The sequence below is a fragment of the Hemiscyllium ocellatum genome, chromosome 4, assembly GCF_020745735.1.
Source record: "Hemiscyllium ocellatum isolate sHemOce1 chromosome 4, sHemOce1.pat.X.cur, whole genome shotgun sequence".
Lineage (NCBI taxonomy): Eukaryota > Metazoa > Chordata > Chondrichthyes > Orectolobiformes > Hemiscylliidae > Hemiscyllium > Hemiscyllium ocellatum.
Genome location: NC_083404.1, coordinates 61,319,596 through 61,343,880, shown reverse-complemented (window position 1 = coordinate 61,343,880; position 24,285 = coordinate 61,319,596). Strand labels below are relative to the sequence as shown.

The 24,285-nt window shown below is 38.6% G+C and overlaps 1 protein-coding gene across 2 annotated transcripts in view; it reads left to right on the top strand.

Annotated features, from left to right (window-relative positions):
- rttn (rotatin) overlaps window positions 1-24,285 on the top strand; it is a 223,972-nt gene that overhangs the window by 37,255 nt on the left and 162,432 nt on the right. For both annotated transcript variants that reach the window (XM_060823325.1, XM_060823321.1), the window contains exons 10-16: window positions 706-821; window positions 4,676-4,846; window positions 8,220-8,426; window positions 14,947-15,059; window positions 19,239-19,365; window positions 20,553-20,678; window positions 22,073-22,189. In XM_060823325.1, the coding sequence (XP_060679308.1) occupies window positions 706-821; window positions 4,676-4,846; window positions 8,220-8,426; window positions 14,947-15,059; window positions 19,239-19,365; window positions 20,553-20,678; window positions 22,073-22,189 (977 nt within the window). The remainder of the gene's footprint in view (window positions 1-705; window positions 822-4,675; window positions 4,847-8,219; window positions 8,427-14,946; window positions 15,060-19,238; window positions 19,366-20,552; window positions 20,679-22,072; window positions 22,190-24,285) is intronic.

The window sequence follows — 24,285 nt, the reverse complement described above, 5'->3', positions numbered from 1 at the left end:
TTATCTTTTACTTTCTGAAAAGTGAAGAAATATAGGGAAGTAGTTCTTGTTCAGCATGGTCCATTATTATAGTCTGCCTGGGGAGCTTCTTTGTCAGGTGTTTTCATTGCCAGACCTCTCTCAATGAAAGCATAGTTGTGCCAACACTCATTTGTTTGCCAGTGATTTTAAAATAAACAGTTGTTGATATTAAGAACATAAATCTTCTTAGCTCAGTCCAACTCCAAGTATGCTACACGTTAGATTTTTGCATCTGGAGTTAGCACTTTGATTTGCAAGGATTTCTGTTTATTGAGACTGGTTTCCTGTGGAGTATGCCAATTGCTGGGACTACTTTCTGTGAAAGGTCTAATGTACTGTCATTTAAGAATATGATGCAGTGATATTGTTATTTCTACAGAAAACACAAGTGATGGTAATTTACTACAGGAGGTGGTGATGTGTTTTAAGTTTTGACCAAAATCTAGTTCTTTTGTACTACTTTTCGCTTTCCGTTTCTTTTCTTATTGTATCTAAATATTTTGTGGACGGATTGTGGAAAAAAAACTTAAACTGTTCACATCTTCATTGATTCCTTGAATTGTTATTTTCTGGTGCAATCGACTTTTTGCCATCCATCTCTTTTAATATATTCAGTGTACAAATCTTTTCTGCTGTTGAATACTGTATTTTCAAACATTAAGTTGGTAGTAATCCTTTTTGCAGGTCATCAGAAGATGATGATGTGTGCTTTGGAACTGTTGTTTCAAATGATATTTCTCCTTGACAAACCAACCTGTCAAGATCTCTGGAATAATGCTTGTCTAGTGGGACAAGGGCTAGTAAGTCTATTCATTATGTACTGTGAATTATATCTCAGCTAGTTGACCATGGTACAGTTGTATGCATGTTGTTATTTGATTCTTGTATTTTTAAGCTTGTTTGCATCAGATTTTGAACTAAATAAATCAAATTTATTGACTAAGTCTGTAAATAGAGTCCAATATGACAAATAAGTTGAAACTGCATAGCTCAGACCAGGCCTCCCCAGCCACCTACCCTAGTTCTTACTGTTTCTCTGAGATTGTCTATGGAAAAGAAATTAAGACTATACCCAATCTGAGTGACTGATCTAAGTTACTCAAATAACATGAAGAGCTCGGGATATTGAAGATCTGAAACAAAAACAGAAATTGTTGGAGACACATAGCAGGTCTGGCAGCATCTGCGATGAGGAAACAGATTTAACATTTGAGTCAGGTGACCCTTTTCAGAATGAGAAGGGTCACTTGTAACATTACCTATATATCTATCCTCAGATGCTCACAGACCTGCTGTGTTTCTCCAGCAATTTCTGTTTTTATTTATCAATGATAACTTATCAGTTTCCCTTGCCCTTGTGCCACAAATAAACAAAACAAATGACCACATTACATCTTTGTTGAAGGCCTAGAGGGACTGGTTCACTTAAAAACAACAGCTTTTAGCAGCTTCTGGAAGAATTGGCTAAATTTTACGAGAGAGAATCATAACATCTGCCTTTAAACCAGTCTGAAGTCTCTTGCTGGTATTGTTCATACTACCCCAGGAACCAATCAAATGGGTTGTTGTCAGGCGATAGTCATTGGCATCCAGGCTGATCATAACTCCACAAACGAATCAGGAACTTGTTGCCAGCTAAATCTTACTTTGTCGACAGAGCTCCAGAGCTGGCCCATCTACAGACCTTTCACGACTGCTTGAATAAAGCAATAGTGTAAATGCCATGCATAATAAGTTTCAGTAGCTTACTTTTTCAAAATACAGCAATTCCTTCCTCAGCCTTCACTGTAAAACAGTATTTTTCTCAATTCTGTTCACAGTCAAAGTAAAGTAAAATTGAATAAAAATGGTATTCTTCCCAATGTTTAGTATTTGGCAAGGTTTTGTTTTACCATGGGGCATGGTAAATCTAAAATTTATTCCTTTTCTCTGAGTACAAATCAGTACTAAGTACTTAGTACTGAGTACTAAGATTTGCAAATCTTGCTGACAATAGTTATGAGCCAGTTACAGAGGAACCTCGAATATCTGAATGAGATGGGCAGGCACTATTTTGTGCTGATAATTGATTATTCGGACAATTGATTTTAGCTTGAACAGGGGGAACTATGTTGATTTTAGCATTATGTTTTACTGGAGAATTTGTTTAAATCTATAATTTTAATAAGTCTGCAATTTAAATAATCTAATCTTTGCAGTCTGCAAATTACAGGTTAAAGTGAGAAGAACTAAACCCTTCCCATGAAATCCCATCATTAAACAAGATCCCAAACAGTTGTTATGATCGCAAGACCATTTCCAGTATCTGTTTCTGGGAACTCGGTCTCACAATAGAAAGACAGAAGCCCAGCCTCGTGAATGTGTTTAAGTTCTCGGCCCTTTCTTTTAAATGAATGGTCTGGTAATGGGTCGGGAATGCTGTCAAACACTTACTTTAGCAAAGGGCTATGTAAGAACCCTTTCCGTAAAAATATCCAGTCATTGATGCTTGTGTTTCTTTTTTTTTGCCTGCATTTTCATAACTTCTTCAGTACAGGTGAATTGAAAACAGTACACTTACCTCTTTGATGCGACACCTTGAAATCTTCAGATAATTGAGATTTGGACAATCGAGGTTTCTCTGTATTTGGACAAATTGAGCTTTAAGTTCACAGCTTCCCTTTCTGTTGATGAATATTCTGGCTCTAACCAGTGGAGGGCAGTAGTAAATCAGGAATAAATCTATGCTATGGAGACATCAATACAGACCAAAAATCTGTACTGTTTTCTGGCTATGTTAAGATATCTCCTCCTTGTCTGAAACAATTTCCAATTGTATTAATAATTATCTTGGCAGATAAGCGCTTGAACAGTGCTTGGTTAGAAATCTGGTTTCAGTCATTTCTGAAAGAAAAGCCTCTGCTTAACACAGAACTGCCAAATATCAGCAAGTCAGGTTATTGTTGTATGTTGTATTACCAGTTCATTATGTAGGTAAAGGAAAGATTTACATAGGCATACAAAGTAATTATGTACGGTTTTTCAAAAAATGATCTTTTTTGGGAAGCAGAACAAGTATATTTCAGAGTAATTTCTTGCACAGCATAGGTTTTGACTGCCTTGAGCACAAAATCAGGTGTTAGATACTTAGTACTTGAATATGCCATTTTATAAGCACCAGATGAAATGCAGTTAATGTTCTGTATATATTATCTGGAAGCAAATATATATAAAATTTTGAAATTGCATAGAAAGGAAAGTGTGGACAACTGGTGGTGCTCATGTATTTGAATTAGTTTGTTTTGTTCGCTTCAAAGTACACCATGCTAAGAGGATTCAAAAACAAAGTGTACTAGGATTATAGTGACAGCAATTTGAATTTACAGGGAAAACACAGTAAGGTGTTTTAAATGAGTTTAGTCAGTTAAAGAGGGAAATATTAGGAAGGATGATTTAAGGCTTGGTCAAGGAAATGCATCATAAAGAGCATCTTTTTTCTTTGTATATAGGATGTGGGCATCATCGCGATGCCAGCATTTAGTAACCACACCTATTTTCCCTTGGGAAGGTATCAGTGAACTGCCTTATTGTTTGTACTATCTTGAATAGTCCTTTGGAAGTTGCGGTGGAAGTGTATAGTATGCACCCACTGCTGTTAGGTAGAGAGTTCCAGAATTTTGACCCAGGTTGTGGGAGAGAGAGAGATTCAGTAAAAGAAAGTGAGGTCTTAATGAGAATATTCTATATTTTACAGGCTAAAGGTATAGCTTTTCATGGTGCAGCAAAGGGAGGAATACAAGTTTGGCCTGTGCTGTAGGAGCATAGGTGGTTTTAGGACTGAAGGCTGTTGGTGTAAGAGGAATAGCACAATAATGAGGTGAGAAAGCTGAGAATTTTAAATCTGAGGATTTGGGGGAAACTAAAACTTCAGTAAGGGTCTGAGTGAAAAGAGCCTGACCCCAGTGCAGGATTTAGAAGTGGGTCATAATAACAGGAATAGTCTATTCAGCCTGTTCCTCATTCCAATAAAATTATGGCTAATTTGCATCTTTGCTCTATTTTTCCACCTTTTCTCTACTTCCATCGATATCCTATTCTAACCAAATCTATCTAGATAAGTCTTAAAATCCTCATTTGCCTAAGAATTAGCAACATTTTGGATGAGAATTTTTGAAGGAAAGTAAAAGGTAACCCTTTCTTTGAAGGAGTCCCTTCTGATTTTGTTCCTGAATAGCTCTAATTCTCCTTGTTTCCTTGTTCTTCAGCATTCTCTGACCAGAATAAGTAGTTTGTCATAACTACTCTATTAAATCTCTTTAACATTTGATTAGATCGCGCCTGAAACCAATATTCAAGTTTATAGAACCTATCGGATAACACAATAGTCCAAGGGTGCATTGAAATTCAGCAATTCAAGTTCACGGCACCAAATGGTCCATGGTTCTTTGGTTTGTCTAAATCTAAGGACCTATGTTTTTGAACAGTTGCTTTAATTGTTACTTCTTTTAATACATTTATATTTGGCCCTTTCTCATCCACCTCACGCTGATATCCATGCATTTTTGAATTTTGTTTAAGAAAATCATTAGACCTGGTTCACATGTTGCAGCAAGTAGTTAGTCAATGTTACTGATGAAGGAGAAGCCATAATAATTTTCATCCCTGCTGTTTATAGATGGACAGCCTGATGGCAAGTTTGGGAGCTCTTGGGGAAACTCTTAACTATCACCTTATGAGCATTACTGCAGTGGAGTCAGACACTGCTATCGTGTATCACCGATTAGCATTTATCAGCATTGCATTATTAACTATACGCCTGCTACAAATAATTCTCCCGGTAGAGAAGGTGAGAACTTATTTTATACATTTTATTGAACATTCGCCGTTGTTATAGGCAAAGATTAGCTGTTACTTACAGTAGATTAAAAAAACTGGACTTTGTGTCAAATGAGGTCTGTGTTTCCATCATGTGTACTTTTCTATTATCGAGTATTGTTGGTTATAGTTATTCTGGTATATTAATAATTGAGATATTGATCCTGTATCCTGTATATTTTCATGTTTCTATACTTATGACTTCCTCTTTTATACCATTGTCACCTGAGTTGACCATTCATCATGGAAACTGTCTGACATAAAAGTGCAATGAATGCAAGCACTGGAACACACAATAGAAATAATGAGCTGCGCTAGGCAATACCAGTTGATGAGAATTTTGAAGCTATTTATTTCAAGTAATATTGATGAGCCACAACCCTGAGGGTTATAGACATTACATATTTGTGGTGTGATTCACAAAGAGTGCATTTCACAAACTATTATTTCTATTTAGTCTTGGTATATGGGACAGAATATTACTTGTACTAATCTCAAATTCCTCTTTGAGTGAACCTCTGGAAATACCAATAAAATCCATAAATTTTTTCCCTGTAAAACACCCAGGAAATAGGTTTAGTAATTCTTGGGAAGAGAGCACATCACTCACTGCAGAAACAGTGCAGAATTCTCAAGCAATCTCACCTCTTTGAAATTCCTTTGCAGCACAGTGGGACTGCACAATGCCTCTGTACAAAATACAGTCATCACCATTTAGGACCTATGCATGGTATCATTATGTGTATGTATTAACAAATAATGTGCACTGCCAAAACATTGGCTCACTGATCTGAGGCTAAGAGCAGAATAAAATTACAACATGGTGCCTTCAGTGCATTTTAGTGATGAATTGAGGCCTGTGTCATATTGGCTGACTCTTCCTAGTTACATTTTTCAACCAGGCAGTCTAAATGCAGGTCTGCCAATCTATCAGATTAATTGTACACTGATCAAAATCAAGGTTTATGTTGTGATTTTGTGCAAGGGGACTTGAGACTAAAGAGGCAGCAACCTTGAGAATTCTGTATTGTTTTAAATTACTGTAAAATCCTACAATGAATGATATGCTTTCTGTGAGAGTTACTGAACCTTTTTCGTGACTGCTGGGAAAAGTCTGTGCATTGTTAATATTTCCAATGGGTCCTTCCAGGAGAAAAAATAATCATCAGTTCAAGCAGGCTGATGTTTTCTCCCAGATTTTGACTAAAAAGGAATGAACCAAACACCATTTTTAAAAATGTATTCCACAGCTTTCTGTGAGAATAATGGGGTAGTTATGGTAGGGGATTTTAACTTTATGAACACTGACTGGGACTGCCATAGTGTTAAAGGTTTAGATGGAGAGGAATTTCTTCAGTGTGTACAAGACAATTTTCTGATTCAGTATGTGGATGTACCTATTAGACACTTGACCTACTCTTGGGAAATAAAGCAGGGCAGGTGACTGAGGTGTCAGTGGGGGAGCACTTTGAGGCCAGCGACCATAATTCTATTCGTTTTAAAATCATAATGGAAAAGGATAAACCAGATCTAAAAGTCACAATTCTAAATTGGAGAAAGGCCAATTTTGACGGTATTAGGCAAGAACTTTCAAAAGCTGATTGGAGGCAGATGTTCGCAGGTAAAGGGACAGCTGGAAAATGGGAAACCTTCAGAAATGTGAGAACTTGAATCCAGAGAAAGTATATTCCTGTCAGGGTGAAAGGGAAGGCTGGTAAGTATAGGGAATGATGGATGACTGAAGAAATTGAGGGTTTTGTTAAGAAAAAGAAGGAAGCATTTGTCAGGTATAGACAGGATAGATCGAGTGAATTCTTTGAAGAGTATAAATGAAGTAGGACTATAATTAAGAGGGAAATCAGGAGGGCAAAACGGGGACATGAGCTAGCTTTGGCAAATAGAATTAAGGAGAATCCCATGGGGTTTTACAAATATATTAAGGACAAAAGGAGAGAATATGTCAGAAACGTTGATTCTCCTGTTCCTTTGCTGTCTGACCTGCGCTTTTCCAGCAACACATTTTTAAGCTCTGATCTCCAGCATCTGCAGTCCTCACTTTCTCTTAGAGAATAGGGCCCCTCAAAGATCAGCAAGGCGGCCTCTGTGTGAGCCACAGAAAATGGGGGAGATACTAAATGAATATTTTGCATCAGTATTTACTGTGGAAAAGGATACGGAAGATATAGACTGTAGGGAAATAGATGGTGACATCTTGCAAAATGTCCAGGTTACAGAGGAGGAAGTGCTGGATGTCTTGGAACGGTTAAGGTGGATAAATCGCCAGGACTTGATCAGGTGTACCCGAGAACTCTGTGGCAAGCTGGAGAAGTGATTGCTGGGCCTCTTGCTGAGAAGAGGCCTTTTCTGAACCCTTTCAAGTTTCACAACATTCTCTCTGGCTCTCGCTCTCTCGCCCCCCCCCCCCCCCCCCCATATTAGAAAGGTCAGAAAGAAAATAATTTTCAACTTGAGTTTGCCATGGCTGCGATACTGGAAATTAACTTGTTGGATCTAGGTGCTTTTTCAGCTCACGTCAGCAGTTTTAATGATCAGTAAATGGTCCAAAGATGTAACTCGGAAGTATTCTTACTTAAGCTGCTATCTAGCATCGACCTGCCCTTTCCACTCCCACCAATGACATTTCTGGTTGGTCATGTTCCCATGATCGTAACTTGGGAGTTCCTAGAGTCAAAATTCAGATTAGCAGTACAGACCTTAAAGAATACCCTGTTTTATTTCTATTAGTTCAAAAGCATCCCTGACTTCTGATCCAGTACCCACAAGACGGAACAGATCTTGGTGGTCATACTTCAATTGTCAATGGCATAAACTGCGTCAATAAACTATTTTACCTTGCACAATTCAGTCTGGTGCTGCTGTCTTTATCAGACTTTATAGGCACTTCTGAGGAGTCATTATTGAAGCAGGAGCCTTAGATCGTTATTTTTTCTTCCTTTAACCTGAGAATACTAAACATGTTTCTTATTCAAACCCTTGGTATAATTTGACAGTGCGTTGGGGGAAGCATGTGTCAAATGTCTAAATGTTTGTGTAGGGATTATCTTAGAAGGACTTGTTGCAATTATTTGCTGAATTTAGACAGCAAGTACTAAATTAAAATTGTAGTTTTATTGGAAGTAGCTCTTTCATCATTCTTTGAATCAAACCTGTAACTATTTTGTGAAATTCAGTACGAGCCACTCAGAAACTGTTTATGTAACATAGAGTTAATCAAATGTCCTTGAATGGCTTAGCAAGATGCTTTCTAAGTAATAGTTTAGTAATATCTTGCTGGAATTTATTATATTTGTGACTTACTTCAAGATCTGTAATTCTCCTCATAGGCAAGAAAATTCCTGCCTCAGAACCTAGGAGATGTTCTATACCTTCTGTCCGTGGATCTATCGTTTCGTTTCACTTATCTTGGCATTCATGAGTCTGTCACTGTCTACTTGGAGCAGATCAGCCAGGAGCGTTACACGATATATAAGAATGCAACCGGGATAATACAATCAATGGAGAATGTGTGTACTTTTCTCAGAGAGTGCAAGGTATTTACTATTAATGTTGACCTTATTTGAAAACATTTATTGAATTTTACATTTACAGTGAAAGTACAAAGCAGTTTCTATTTTCTCTCAGTCAGTGACACAAAAGAATATGTCATGGTATTGCTGTACTTCAACAAAAGATCATAGGCTCATAGTCTAATACATCATTGAGAGTTTATTTTACAACATTGTAACATTCAACCATTATTTTTCGGAATGTGATTTTGATGTAATTTTCAGAAATTATTTCCATTTTAATTAAGAAGAGAGTATTTTGGTTCTTTTGCATAAATCTCCCTAATAATGATGTAAGAGAGATGCTACCAGAGATTTGCCAAAGGTTGCACGTATTAGCTATAATCATTGTGAAGCAATTGCAAGAATGCGATTAAATTTCTTACACATTCCAACACTAATGGGATTGCCAAAACCTGCAAATAAAGTCAGGAGTTGAGGGCATGGCAATGAATATAATAAAAAGTCTCTAGTAGTTTCTTGACCTCTATCGTGGGTTTGTCTGGCAAAGCAAACTGTGCTGGGAATTGATCTGAAAGGCCTGAAGCCACATTGCCTTTGGGAGGGTTTTCTCAGCTACAGGAAGGAGGTGATTCATGATAATGTGAGTTGGGATTTTACTTGTGATGAGCAAGAGGATAGCACCTCAATAATTTCTGGGCTGGGATTAAGCAAGGCCCTCTATCCACAAACTAGCTAACAGTGGCTGCTCGTCTCCAGCAGAGATCAACTGACTTTTTTTTTTGTCTGCATTAATGTGATCTCTTGGAAACCACTTTAGCATTTGCAGCCTTCATGCCAAACCAGACTGACCCCTATAGATATGATCATCTACAGTTTTTGATGGTTGCATTGTCGTTGACCTCTCTCCACCAGATTTGCAAGCCGCTTCGGATCTTTGAAATTTTGCAAGCAAGAAACTCATCCTGCCCTTCTGTTGCCAAAATAAAGGGCATCTATCAACCAACATCTGGTCAATCAAATATTCCTTACATAAGACCATAAGACATAGGAGCAGAAATTAAGCCATTCGGCCCATTGAGTCTGCTCCGCCATCCAATCATGTCCACGGCTGCTAGATTTCTCAACCCCATTCTCCCTCTTTCTCCCCATAACCCTTGATCCCCTTAACAATCAATTATCTATCTACCTCAGTCTTAAGTATACTCCATGACTTTGCCTCCACAGCCTTCTATGGCAGTGAATTCCATTGATTTACCACTCTCTGGCTGAAGAAGTTTCTCCTTATCTCTGTTCTCAAGGATCTTCCCTTTACTCTAAGGCTGTGCCTTTAGGTCCTAATCTCTCCTACCAATGGAAACAGCTTTCCAATATCCAGTCTGTGTTGGTCATTCAGTATTCTGTAAATTTCAATTAGAATCCCCCTTTATCCTCCTAAGCTCCCATCGAGTATAGACCCAGAGTCTTCAAACGTTCCTCACATGTTGAGCTTTTCATTCCTGGCACCATTCTTGTGAACCACTCCAGAGCCAGTGCATCCTTCCTGAGATATCAGGCCTGCACACAGTACTCCAAATGTGATCTGACCTAAGCCCTATAAAGCCTCAGAGGTACATCCCTGCTTTTATATGCAAATTCTTTCAAAATAAATGTCAAAATTGCATTGGTCTTCCTAACTACTGACTCAACCTGCAGGTTTACTTTGAGAGAATCCTAGAGTAGAACTCCCAAGTCTCTCTGCACTTCAGACTTTGAAAGTTTCCTCCCATTTAAAAAAACAGTCCATGCCTCTATTTTTCTTAGCAAGCACTTTTCCACATTATACTCCATCTACCTCTGCCCACTCTCCTAATCTGTCCAAATTCTGTAGCCTCTCCATCTCTTCAATGCTGCCTGTCCCAATACCTGCCTCTGTATCATCTACAAACTTAGCTAGAATGCCCTCAGTTCCTTCATCTTTATCGTTAGTGAATAAAGTGAAAAGTTGTGGTCCCAACACTGAGCTTTGCTGAACATCACTTGTCATCAGTTATCATCCTGAGAAGGACCCTTTCATCACCACTCACTGCTTTCTGCCAGACAGCCAAGCTTCTATCCATGTTAGCACCTTGTCTGTAGTTTCTTGGGCCCTTATCTCACTCAGTAGTCTCCTGTGTGACACCTTGTCAAAGGCCTTCTTGAAGTCCAGGTAGATAACATCCATTGGCTCTCCTTGGTCTAACCTGTTCATTACTTCCTCTAAGAATTCTAGCAGATTTGTCAGACATGACCTCCCCTTGCTGAAACCTTGCTGATTTTGCCCTATTTTACCACACGCAGTATTCAGAAATCTCATCCTTCACAACAGACATCAAAATCTTCCCCACAACCAAAGTTAGGCTAATTGGTCTGTAATTTTCCATTTCTGGCCTTATTACTCTCTTTTAAAACAGCGGTGTCGCATTTACAATTTTCCAGTCCTCTGGGACCTTCCTTGACTCGAGCAATTCCAGCAACATCACCATGAACGCCTCCACTAACTCTTCATTTACCTCATTTAGAGGAATGGGGTTTAGTCCATCTGGTCCAGGTATTTATCCACCCTCAAACAATTAAGTTTTTTTAGCACCTTGTTCTTGATGATGGCCGCCATACTCTGCCTGCTGACTATCTTGAATGTTTGGGATATTACTCGTGTCTTCCACCATGAAGACTGATGCAAAGTAATTATTCAGTTCTTCAGCCATTTCCTTGTTCCCCACTACTATCTCTTCAGCATCATTTTCCAGCAATCCAATATCTACTTTTGCCTTCCTTTGCTCCTTATCTATCTAAATAAACTCTTACAATCTTCCTTTATATTACTGGCTAGATTACACTCCTATTTAATCTTCTTCCCCCTTATTTCTTTTTTTGTTGTTGCCCTCTGTTGGTCTTTGTAACCTTCCCAATTCTCTGGTTTCCCACTGCCCTTTGCCACATTATATGCTTTCTGTTTTGCTTTTACGCTATCCCTGACTTCTCTAGTCAACCATGGTTGCCATGTTTCTTTTTCCTAGGGATGAATTTATGCTGTGTACTGAATTACTCCCAGAAACTCCTGGCATTGCTGTTCCACTGTCTTTCCTGCTCAGCTTCTCTCAGCTTCATCCTGATGAAGGGCTTATGCTCGAAACGTCGAATTCTCTATTCCTGAATTCCTGATGAAGGGCTTATGCTCGAAACGTCGAATTCTCTATTCCTGAGATACTGCCTGGCCTGCTGTGCTTTGACCAGCAACACATTTGCAGCTGTGATCTCCAGCATCTGCAGACCTCATTTTTTACAGCTTCTCTCCCAGCCAATTCTACCCAGCTCCTACCAGTTGCCTTTATTCAGCTATAATACTGTTACCTCTGATTCAATCTTTTTGCTCTCAAGTTGCAGAGTAAATTCAATCATGTTATGATCACTGCCTCTTATGAGTTAAAAATCTCACACCACCAGGTTACAGTCCAACAGGTTTAATTGGAAGCACACTAGCTTTTGGATCTCCAAATCTTAACAGTTCTTTCATCTTAAGCTCTCTTATCAAATCTACCTCATTGCACAGCACTAAATCCAGTATTGCTTGTTCCCTAATGGGCTCCATCACAAGTTACTCCAATGAGCCATCTTGTATACAAATTCGTTTTCTTGCAATCCACTGCCAGCCTGATTTTTTTTCCCAGTTCACCTGCATATTGAAATCTCCCATGATCACTGAAATTTTGCTTTTCTTACACCAGCAGATAAAAAGAGTGTATCTTATGCCCCAGCTCCTGGGGGAGCTGTTTGGAGGCCTGTACCTAACTCTAACACTTTTTTTTAAACCTTAGTGGTCCCTCACTTTTACCCACACAGATTCTACATCATCTGACCCTACTCTGTTTCTTACTATTGCTCGTTTCAGCAATATGTTACAGGAGAGCCTCTGCAATATATTGAGCACTTCCTATGCAACAGTAGTGCAGCTTTTGAGATAGGTGACTATCTTGGACTTCTTCAGACTAGCAGCGTGTGTTCATAATGATTATCTCTGTGAGCAATATGCCCTCTACGCTGCTCATCCGAGGGTCCGTGCAAGGTGATTGGCGAACCAAAGTATCTTGCATCATTGATTTCCAGTCCTGGAAGTCACTGCATGAGGGCCTTGGGGGTCTGCAGACAAAAATAAAAATTAATGTGAACACTATCCAGAGGTCAGCAAATGTTTTAGTGAACACCGTGTTATGCTTCTGTGTTGCAGCAAAATCGTGTATCAGTATTATAGAGTGTTAGAGAAAATCCGTCAGCAGTGCCTCCAGATTCGCTGGGAGGACCTTTTTAAAAAAAACACTAGACTCCATCTTGAAACTAGATCCACAAATATTCAAGTAAAACGCAAAGTGAACTTCAGGACTCTGTGATTACATGGTCAGAAATAGTCTTTTTGATCTGAATCTGAAATGGCTAATGTTTAAGGGAAGGACAAAGAAAATACTTCAAAGAGACTGAAGGTCTGAAGCTGTTCCTTGAATAGATTGGTATGGACTTTAATGGCTGGAAGAAGTTGTTCAGAGTTGTGACAACTTGTTCACGAAGCTGCATCACTCTCAGTCCCAATGCCTCAATGATAACCGGAAATGAAAGAGAGCCAATCCTGCTTATCTGATCCCACTGCCCTGTGGGGTGTCCTGTCATGTGGCCAACAACCTGTGTAGGCTAAAGTAGAAGATTTCTAGCAGAAATGTGCAACCTTGAGTAGACATTATCCTCAAATCATAGGACTCTTTTTAGCAACACTCCCCAGGACCTTACCATTAAGTGTGTAAGTCCTACTAAGATTTGCTTTTCTAAAATGCAGCACCTCACATTTATTTAGACTAAACTCCATCTGCCACTTCTCAGCCCATTGGCCCATCTGCTCAAGATCCCATTCTAATCTGAGATAACCTTATTTACTGCCCACTACACCTCCAATTTTGGTGTCATTAGCAAACTTACTAACTATACCTGTAATGCTCACATCCAAATCATTTATATAAATGTTGAAAAGCAGTGGACTCAGCATAATCCTTGTGGCACGCCACTGGTCACAGGTTTCCAGTCTGAAAAACAACCCTCCACCACCACCCTCTGTCTTCTACTTTTGAGCCAGTTCTGTATCCAAATGGCGAGTTCTCCCTGTATTCCGTGAGAACTAACATTACTAACCAGTCTCCCATGTGGAACCTTGTCAAATGCCTTACTGAAGTCCATAAGAGATCACATCTACCGTTCTGCCCTCATCAATCCTCTTTGTTACTTCTTCAAAAAATCTCAATCAAGTTTGTGAGACATGATTTCCCAAGCACAAAGCCATGTTGACTATCCTGAATCAGTCCTTGCCTTTCCAAATACATTCCAAAGACCTTGGAGTCCAGGTTCATAGCTCCTTGAAACTGGAGTTGCAGGTAGATAGGATAGTGAAGAAGGCGTTTGGTTTGCTTTCCTTTATTGGTCAGAGTATTGAGTACAGAAGGTGGGAGGTCATATTGTGGCTGTACAGGGCATTGGTTAGGCTGCTATTGGAATATTGTGTGCAATTCTGGTCTCTTTCCTATCAGAAAGATGTTGTGAAACTTGAAAGGGTTCAGAAAAGATTTGCAAGGATGTTGCCAGGGTTGGAGGATTTGAGCTATGGGGAAAGGTTGAATAGGCTAGAGCTGTTTTCCTTGGAGAGTCAGAGGCTGAGGGGTGACCTTATAGAGGTTTATAAAATCATGAGGGGCATAGATAGGATAAATAGACAAAGTCTTTTCCCTAGGGTGGGGGAGTCCAGAACTAGAGGGCATAGGTTTAGGGTGAGAGGGGAAAGGTATGAAAGAAACCTAGGAGACCACTTTTTCACATAGAGGGTGATACGTGTATGAAATGAGTTGCCAGAGGAAGTGGTGGAGGCTGGTACAATTACAACATTTAAAAGGCATCTGGATGGGTATATGAATAGGAAGGGTTTGGAGGGATATGGGCCGGGTGCTGTCAGGTGGGACTAAATTGGGTGGGGCTATTTGGTCAGCATGGACGGGTTTGACCGAAGGGTCTGTTTCCATGCTGTACATCTCTATAACTGCTGATGATGACAAGTATTGCATTTTTTAAAATAGTTGCAACTGCAATTTGTGGAGATACATTTTGAGTATAGGTCATCAAATATCCTGCATGAACTATCTTTTCGAAAAGGAATTTATATATTTTTTTTCAAGTTTTATACAACTGTTGTAACATTTGATAATTATGAAATATACTGCTTTGTAAAAGGATTTTATATTTGTCAATGGAGATATGCAGAAAAGTTAGAATGCCCACTTATTATCATCATTGCATTAAACCATGTAGAAGTAATCTAAAATTGTCCTTTATTTTGTGATATATTTTGGCAGCGATTTTTGATGTATCTTTTATAGTGGAATAGTGATGATTTAACTTGTCAAATGCTGTCTGTAGTGTAATGTGGTTTGCTTCATGTCAGAGAATTTTTAGTGAAAAGCATTCTTTTGACCTAATTGCATTTTTAATTTTCTAGGGTGAACATAATCTAATGGAGCTGATTGAATTTGCAAACCACGTTTTGGTTTGCCTTCCGTATCATCAGCAGCTGGAAATGATCCTTAGATGTGTTGAAATCTGCTCAAAAATGTAAAGACTGGGAATATCTCATTAAGATTATACCTTTCCCGACATTCAGGATTACACACTGTATTGACAAACCGTCTTCTTTAAACAGTTTCTCATTAGTAGAACCCAAGGAATGCCTCCTGTTAATTCATTGGACTATGTCAAAGACAACTTGGATTCGTTTAGTGAATCAGATTATTTTGCTTAATATGAAAATGATTGTTATTTGGATTGTTTTTGAAATGTCCATGCACTCTAATGTAGGATGCGGATGATTTGCCTAAGACATGCACAGTGTCTTAGTGGTTAGCACTGCTGCTTCACGGCGCCAGGGACTCGGATTGGATTTCAGCCTTGAGTGACTGTCTGTGGAGGTTGCACATTCTCTCTATGTCTGCATGGGTTTCCTCTGGGTGCTATGGTTTTCTCCCACAAGCCAAAGATGTGCAAGTTAAGTAGATTGGTAGTGCTAAATTGCCCCTCGTGTCCAAGGATCACAAGCTAGGTTAATTAGTCATAGGAAATACAGGGTTGCAGGGATAGGGTAGGGGTTTGGGTCTGAGTGGAATTCTCTTCAGAGGATCATTTTGGATTTGGTGGACTGAATGGCCGACTTCCACACTATTCTATGAACTGCTAGGTAACGTTTTTGTTCAATTTTTTAGGATCTAAAGGCTTAGCAATGTAATTTTTGTTTTAAAATCTGCTCAATTCTGTTGAAGTAAATGAATTAACAAATTGGCCAATTATTTTTCATGTATTTTTGACTAATTTTAAGGGATCTATGAGCACTTGAATCCTGGGATCAGGGTCAAGAGACATGAGTTTAAATCCCATCTCTACTGCAATGTGATTGATTCTTGACTGTTCCCTGCAATGGTCTAATAAGCCACTCAGTTGTATTTAAGAAGTTTGTTGCAGTTCATTACCAATTTCTGAAGGGGAGATGTTGTGTATAACTGTTATTATTTTAGCTTCAAATTATTATATTAGATTTTTCTTTCAATTTTTGCTTATTTATTTTCTTTAAATTCATCGTAATATTCTGTTGTATGGAGGTTGTAGTGCTTGATGATGCTACCTGATTTGATCACTGGAATGGGTTGGCAAATCAGTCTCGAAGGGCCAAATAGCTTATTTCTGCTTCTAAATCCTAATCTAGTTTTCCCCTGTAGGTCTGTTCTCATGCACACCCCTTTCCTTCATGCCCTTCCCCACTTTCCTCAAGTTCTATCTGGCAGGTTTACTTTGCTCATAGGCCTTCACAAGTAATTGTAACTATGACATTAAATTTAAACATCACACCACATCTGTACGAAACTTAAGGGTATAAGAACTTTTATATGGACAAAATGAACTTGGAGACTAACCTGGAGGAATGCCTTTTCAATTAAAGTATAATTTTTTTTGCACATACGTGCAACTTTGATAAATAAGTCTGTATGTTGCAATTAAAGTAAATATATCAAGACACACGCCCCTAATTTGATGTCAAAATAGTATTGAGGCAAATGAAACTCAGTTATTTATGTACAAACAGTGCATCAGCTATTGCTGTTACACAGTTAAACTCATATATCCAAAATCTGCCATACTGCCAATAGTTATGCATAAAAGCCTGTTTCCTCTTTGCCTCTTCAATGAAACACATCACCTAGATGTGAAGTTGTTGTGTTTCCAAGTTAGATAACAAAATTAAATTTTGTCTGTTTCATGCTAGGTACTGTTTACATTAACATAGAACATTACAGCGCAGTACAGGCCTTTCGGCCCTCAATATTGCGCCGCCCTGTCATTCTAATCTGAAGCCCATCCCACCTACACTATTCCATGTTCGTCCATTTGCCTGTCCAATGACGACGTAAATGCACTTAAAGTTTGTGAGAAGATTTCTGGCTCGGGTGCTCATTGTTGTGTTCTGTTCGCCGAGCTGGGAGTTTTTGTTGCAAACGTTTCGTCCCCTTTCTAGGTGACATCCGCAGTGCTTGGGAGCCTCCTGTGAAGCGCTTCTGTGCTGATTCCTCCGGCATTTGTAGTGGTTTGTCTCTGCTGCTTCCGGTTGTCAGTTGCTGTCCACTGCAGTGGCCGGTATATTGGGTCTAGGTCGATGTGTTTGTTGATAGAATTTGTGGATGAGTGCCATGCCTCTAGGAATTCCCTGGCTGTTCTCTGTTTGACTTGCCCTATAGTAGTGGTGTTGTCCCAGTCGAATTCATGTTGTTTGTCGTCTGAGTATGTGGCTACTAAGGATAGCTGGTCGTGTCGTTTCGTGGCTAGTTGATGTTCATGGATGCGGGTTGTTAGCTGTCTTCCTGTTTGTCCTATGTAGTGTTTTGTGCAGTCCTTGAATGGGATTTTGTACACTACGTTGGTTTTGCTCATGTTGGGTATCGGGTCCTTTGTCCTGGTGAGTTGTCTGAGCGTGGCTGTTGGTTTGTGTGCTGTTATGAGTCCTAGTGGTCGCAGTAGTCTGGCTGTCAGTTCGGAAATGCTCCTGATGTATGGTAGTGTGGCCAGTCTTTGGCCAGTCCAATTCAATACGAAGGTATATAGGAAAGCCACATATACAGGCCAAGTCCTGAACTATGAAAGCAACCACCCCAACACACACAAACGGAGTTGCATCAGGACATTATTCAAAAGGGCCACAACACACTGGAGCACACCAGAACTGCAAAAAGAGGAAGAAGAACACCTATACAAGGTAGTCACCAAAAACGGATACCCGCGCAATTTCATCAACAGATGCCTAAGGGAAAGACAACGGAATGAGGACATGCTGCAACCCAAAGGACTGGCCACACTACCATACATCAGGAGCATTTCTGGACTGACAGCCAGACTACTGCGACCACTAGGACTCAACAGCACACAAACCAACAGCCACTCTCAGACAACAACTCACCAGGACAAAGGACCCGATACCCAGCATGAGCAAAACCAACGTAGTGTGCAAAGTCCCATGCAAAGCCTGCACAAAACACCACTACATAGGACAAACAGGAAGACAGCTAACAACCTGCATCCGTGAACACCAACTAGCCATGAAACGACACGACCAGCGATCCTTAGTAGCCACACACTCGGACAACAAACAACATGAATTCGATTGGGTCAACACCACTATTCTAGGGCAAGCCAAACAGAGAACAGCCAGGGAATTCCTAGAGGCATGCCACTCATCCACAAATTCTATCAACAGACACATCGACCTAGACCCAATATACCGGCCACTGCAGTGGACAGCAACTGACAACCCAGAAGCGGCAGAGACAAACCACTATAAATGCCGGAGGAATCAGCACAAAAGCGCTTTACAGGAGGCTCCCAAGCACTGAGGATGTCACCTAAAAAGGGGATGAAACGCTTAAATGCACTTACACTTGGCGAATCTACTACCGATGCAGGCAAAGCATTCCATACCCTTACTACTCTCTGAGTAAAGAAACTACCTCTGACATCTGTCTTATACCAATCTCCCCTCACTTTAAAGTTGTGTCCCCTCGTGTTTGCCGTCCCCATACTTGGAAAAAGGTTCTCCCTGTCCACCCTATCTAGCCCTCTGATTATCTTGTATGTCGCTATTAAGTTACCTCTCAAACTTTTCTTAAACGAAATCAGCCTCAAGGCCTTCAGCCTTTCCTCGTAAGACATTCCTTCCATACCAGGCAACATCTTAGTAAATCTCCTGTGCACCCTTTCCAAAGCTTCCACATCCTTCTTATAATGTGGTGACCAGAACTGTACATAATTGACCAAAACTGTACACCATCGACAGTGTAATTACTACTAAATAGTCTTCCTGGTTCTGTTGCTGAAAGTGTTGTGTCTCACTGTTTCAGATTTGAATTGTTAGATATTTTAACAAGTTATAACGTCAAATTTTGTTTTCTCTTTCCTAGTTTTTTCACATTACTTCTCTTTCTACATCCATTCTTTCTTACTGTCTTTATTTCACTGCCTATGCCTGATTTGGCATTGAATTCACCCACTCCATTTTACACTACCTTCTCAGTTTTTGTGCTGTTAATTTAACACCCTAGTAGTTGAATTGGTTAAGGCTATAAATATACCAATACTGGAAAATATATTTGTTTTGCACTACTAGTTGTAGAGTTTTATTGTGGGCAGAATAGTTTTCTACAGATGTTTTGGAAATTTTGAAGACTATTGTTGCTGTTGGTGTTTCTTTTTCCACAGTTCCAAATCTGTAGATGCCAGTCCACTAATTGAAGCTGAGAGTCGGAAAATACTCTTGAAACTTTTGTCTCACGCCATGCCGATTATTAAAGCCGAATGTTATCGCTGCTGTTTAAAACTCGTGAAGGTGGGAAGAAACAGCTTCATCTGTTAACTACCTGTAGATGTTACTTCCCATACTTATGCAATTAAGAGAAAGCAAAATAAGTATATGAGGGAGAAAGTATTGAAAGATTTGTTGATTAGACGAGTTAGTGGGAGGATCCTCATAATAAGCAGTAAGAATATCAATTACAGAATTGTTTGTTTCCATGTTATAAAACTCTAAACCTTGTTCAAGAGTGTTGCATTTTGGCAGAAGGTGAGGCCAGGATATTGAGCCTACAGAAAAGCAGGACAGTCTGAACAAGGCAGGACAGAGAGTGACCATCAACCACAGTTCCTTTCAGACTTTGAGAGATTCGGGTTGGTGAATAAGGATGGTAAAGATTGTTGGTAGGAGGCTTGGGCACTGAAGAACTGAGTCTGCTCGTTATGTATTATGAAGATAACTCAAACCTTAATACTGTGTTTTGAACATTTTTGCTGAGTTTGCTGTGAAGAATGAAAATGAGGGGATTTTTTTTTCAGTCCATAATAAATATTAGATAAACTTGAACCAGTAAAAGAGCTGAGTCACCCCTGAACCAAAGCTGAGGTGAAAATATAAATTAAATTTGTGTGACCATTTTTAGGACATGTCAAGAACTTCACTGTCAAGGAATGACCTTTTTAAAAATAGCGACTTAATTTAATAATTAAGCTAGGAATTAGGAAGCTACGAATGCAGCAATATAATAAATGAATAATCTATTTCTGGTGATGGTGCTGGTGGCCCAAAAACCACAAGTCTTCCAAAGCATTTCCTCAGTGTGTTATGATTTATTTGCACCCACCTATACAAGGAGACAGGTGTTATTCTTATTTTCATCAAATATATATGGTATCTTTAAGAGTGTAGTATTGCACAACACTGCATTTATGGTGCCAGCCCAGCTAGTCAGGGAATGAGTCCAGACCTTCTTAAATTCACTTGTAATTACTAGCATTTAGCTAAAATAAGACTAGCTTAGAGCTGCAGAATGCTTAATGGATTACTATTAATATTATTCTTGATGTATACAGATTGGGAGATGGATTTAGCATAAAATTTGTGGGTAAATAGACTACATATTTCTTCTTAAGCCTATTTCTGAAATACTATTGACTTGCAATTATTGAAATGTAGAATTGGTCTTGAAACACTCATAATTTTGCAAACTTTTTCTTCTGAAGGTTTGCCTTCGAATCCACAATGTTATCAAGCCAGAGTTATCAAGTTCTAATGGTATTAATTTTCTTCTCCATGCCTGGGTTTTGTATGAAATATGTACGTTCGGCCTACAGGATCCAAATCAACAGGTAGCTATTTAAATTGTTTAATATGTCCAAAGAAATGCTACTTTCGTTTAACTCACTAGTCCATGTCTTTTGTCCCTCTTTTTTATTTTTTTTAACCATTCCACTCTATACTTTCTCTATTGTGTCCAATTCTCTACCACATTATGAGCCTTAATTTATCAAGTTGGTCTAGAAAATAACTGATGAAGCATTAGAAATGAGGTTGTAATTATTTGTAAAGCCTGAAAGTAAGACAGAAAGGGGTTAAATGAAGAGCTGGAAGCTGGGGGAGCATATCACTGATGAGAACAATAATTTAATTTAAACAGAAAAAAAGTTAATAATTGATAGGAACTGGAGGAAGCTGTAAAGATTATTTCATTTTTGATCACTGTTAAATTTGTTTTTAAGAGGAGAGGATTTGTGACTTCATGGAAAAAAAAGTTAAGATAAACTATTTCTTGAGTAAAATCTAAGGATTAGAAACATGAACGCTGGACACTCAGGGATGTGTCGACACCTGAAAAGAGAAAAAAAGTCTAACATTTTTGCAATTTTCATTATTTTCTGTTTTTACTTCAAATTTTCAAGATTTGGACTTTTTCTTTATTTGTCTTCCATATAGGTCGCTGTGACATACAAGGCCATAAATCAGTTTTCAATTATTTATGGATTTATTAATATTTTATTGAATTTGTACAAGGAGTTTACAGATGTTTTCACTTATACATTATTTTCAGAGTAAAATGTTCAGTGATGCTATATGGTTGGATGACAAACCTGTGAAGAACAGTAATGCACGGAAAGTTACAATGTTTGCGATGCACAAACGCATATTCTGACAGCCACTTGCTTTACTTGCTGGCCTTTGTTTACAGAATTTAGCGATGATCGAATTTCAGATAAGCAAAAACTTACTTTAACTCACCAGCAATAATATCCTCCATTCTGTTCCACTTAAGTTCAGCTTTTATCTCATGGTCTTCTGCAAAATTTATGTTCCATCCCCTCCATGTCATTGATTCAAAATCTTTCTCCTCCTGTGCAGGTGTCTCTTATTACTTTATCTTCCATGTGCTTACATTCTGCAGCTTTATGTTCCAGAATGTGCCCTCTGAATGATGTTTGGTTTTCTTTGTAGCCTCCATTCAGTCATTGCAGCAGTGCCTTCCACCATTTTCGATCGCAAATCTTAGAGCCACAAAATTGTTAAGACGCAGCATGAGTCCATTCAGCCCATTTTCCTCAGTAAATATCCTCGATTATGTCAGATCTTTCCCTTGTCTCAAAAGCTTTCTTGAAGCTTACCTTTTTCCATATTAGCTCAGCTTGGATTTATTGGTTCATTGGCAGGGATATGCAGATTTTTAAAATAATTTACCTTTAACAGCAGATGTTACTGTATTGTCTTACAGGTGAACAGTGCAGCAAAAGAAATACTTATTTACTTACTGCAGAGCCGCCTGATAATGAGCACTTTCAGCTGGAATAAGTTAATTGAAGCATTATATCCTGTGATTCCAATATTGCAGGTAAATTGTAACTACAAAATTGTGAAACAGTACTTGGTCTTTTTTTCCATTCAATGTAACACTGGCACAATTTTAATAGAGCATCGGTGAATTAGTGTTTATTTGCTCAATGCCTAGAACATACAGACAAACAAGGCTTTGTTTTACTTCAATGCACAATACATTGGGCAAGTGAATTAGATACTTTCTCGTTAAGCTCAGGCTGTTGAATATGATACACAGGTACATTGCCATCAGACTATAAAGCTTAATTTTATCAATATCAGTAGGTAGTGGGCTTTGATGTAAAGTTCTAATAGCGGAAGAGGAGTATCATTGTTTTTTAGCGAAAATGAATTTTAGACATGTTACAGTAGATACGTTTTAATGTAGTGCCTTTTCCCCCTGATTTTTATTCAACACATAATTTATCTGTGATCTGGGGATAGCAATAGCATGGAATCTTCTTTCAATATGGTATACTCTTTGTCCAAGCAAATAATATTTATAACTTATAACCAATATATTTGTGCACAAAGCACTAATATATTAAAACACTAGACTTTTCCTGAATTCCAATTATTGGACAAATTGCCTTGTATAAACCTTTTGAAGGGTTAAAGTTGTCAAAATGAAAGTCCAGTTCAGTATCATTCTATTCATACTGGAAAATACAATATCTCAGATTTTAGAAACAGTTGGCAAAAATAACAGATTTTTAAATATATTCTCAGGTATTGTTTAAATTCCTGAGTATTTAGAATATTTTAGAACTTGTCACATGCTTAAAATTTCAATCGAGAATAGTTAGTGCTATAACAGTGATAATTAAACTGTAGCCTTGTCATTTTTTTACCTCCTTCATTGATCCTTCATGCTCATGTGTTGTTATCAAGTGACACCAAGATCTGAAAAGGTCAGTTGTAATTAATATCCGTAAGGAAAATTGTACATCGGTGACATTGTTTCCTGGACCTTGGGTGAAAAGATGTTTTATCATGCAACTTCTCTTTCATGTGTGCGCGATAAATCACCATCAACATAATATAAAATGTCTGTTTCATTGCCTTCTAATAGGTAAACTTCATCCATTTTACCAAAGTTAGTTTGTCAAGTGCACATCATCATCCGAGTTACTCTGACCATCATGTATGTAGGACAATTAAACCTGTCGCGCTTGCTGCGTTGTTCAATTAATTCCCTTTACTCGTATTGCTGCATATTCAACAATATCCTTACCAAACAAGAGTGTCTTATCCAAACCCATCCAGAAATTATCAATTCATTCAGGATACATGACCTTTTGGAATCTTAATTCAACTCTTCCCCATCAGTTGTATGTGCAAAGTCCTAAATGACCCTGCTCAATTTTTAATGTTGTTCTGTTCTGAATTCACCTATAAATGAAAATCTATACCTTGTGTCAACTCCATTGGATCCCTTAAACATTTTTAAATGCTTTCTTTATGCAAGTAAATAAAAGGTAACTTTATGTAACCCTTCTTTGTAATTTAACCTTTTCTTTGTAATTCAAAGCTTTCTTGGAAATTTGTGCTACACTCAGTCCAAGTCCAGTATACAAATATAAAAATCATGGGCAGAAGTAGGTCATTGGCCCTTTTTGAGCCTCCTCTGCCATATAGTAAGATAATAGCTGATATGTTTGTATTTCAAATTCCATATTTCCCCCTCGCCCTGATGACCTTAAATTCGTGTAAGGGAAAGGAATAAATCCAACCTACATTTAAAAATATTTAGTGACTCTGTCTCCGCCACCTGCTGAGGCAGAGAGTTCCAACATCTCTCGACTCGGAGAAAACAAAACTATTCGCCACATCTATCCTAAATTGGTAACCCCTAGTTTTGAAATAGTATCTCCTAATTCTGGACGTGTTCATAAAAGGAAATAATCTTTTCATGTCTAACTTGCCAAGACTATTTGGGAACATCTGGACAACTAGGACACCTACCATAGACTCCTACTTATTGATTATGGCTCTGCCTTCAACTCCCTTCCAGACTGATCTCAAAACTTTGAGACCTAGGTCTCAGCTCCATCCTTTGCAACTGGATCCTCAGCTTCCTGATCCATAGACCACAATCAGTGGAGATAGATG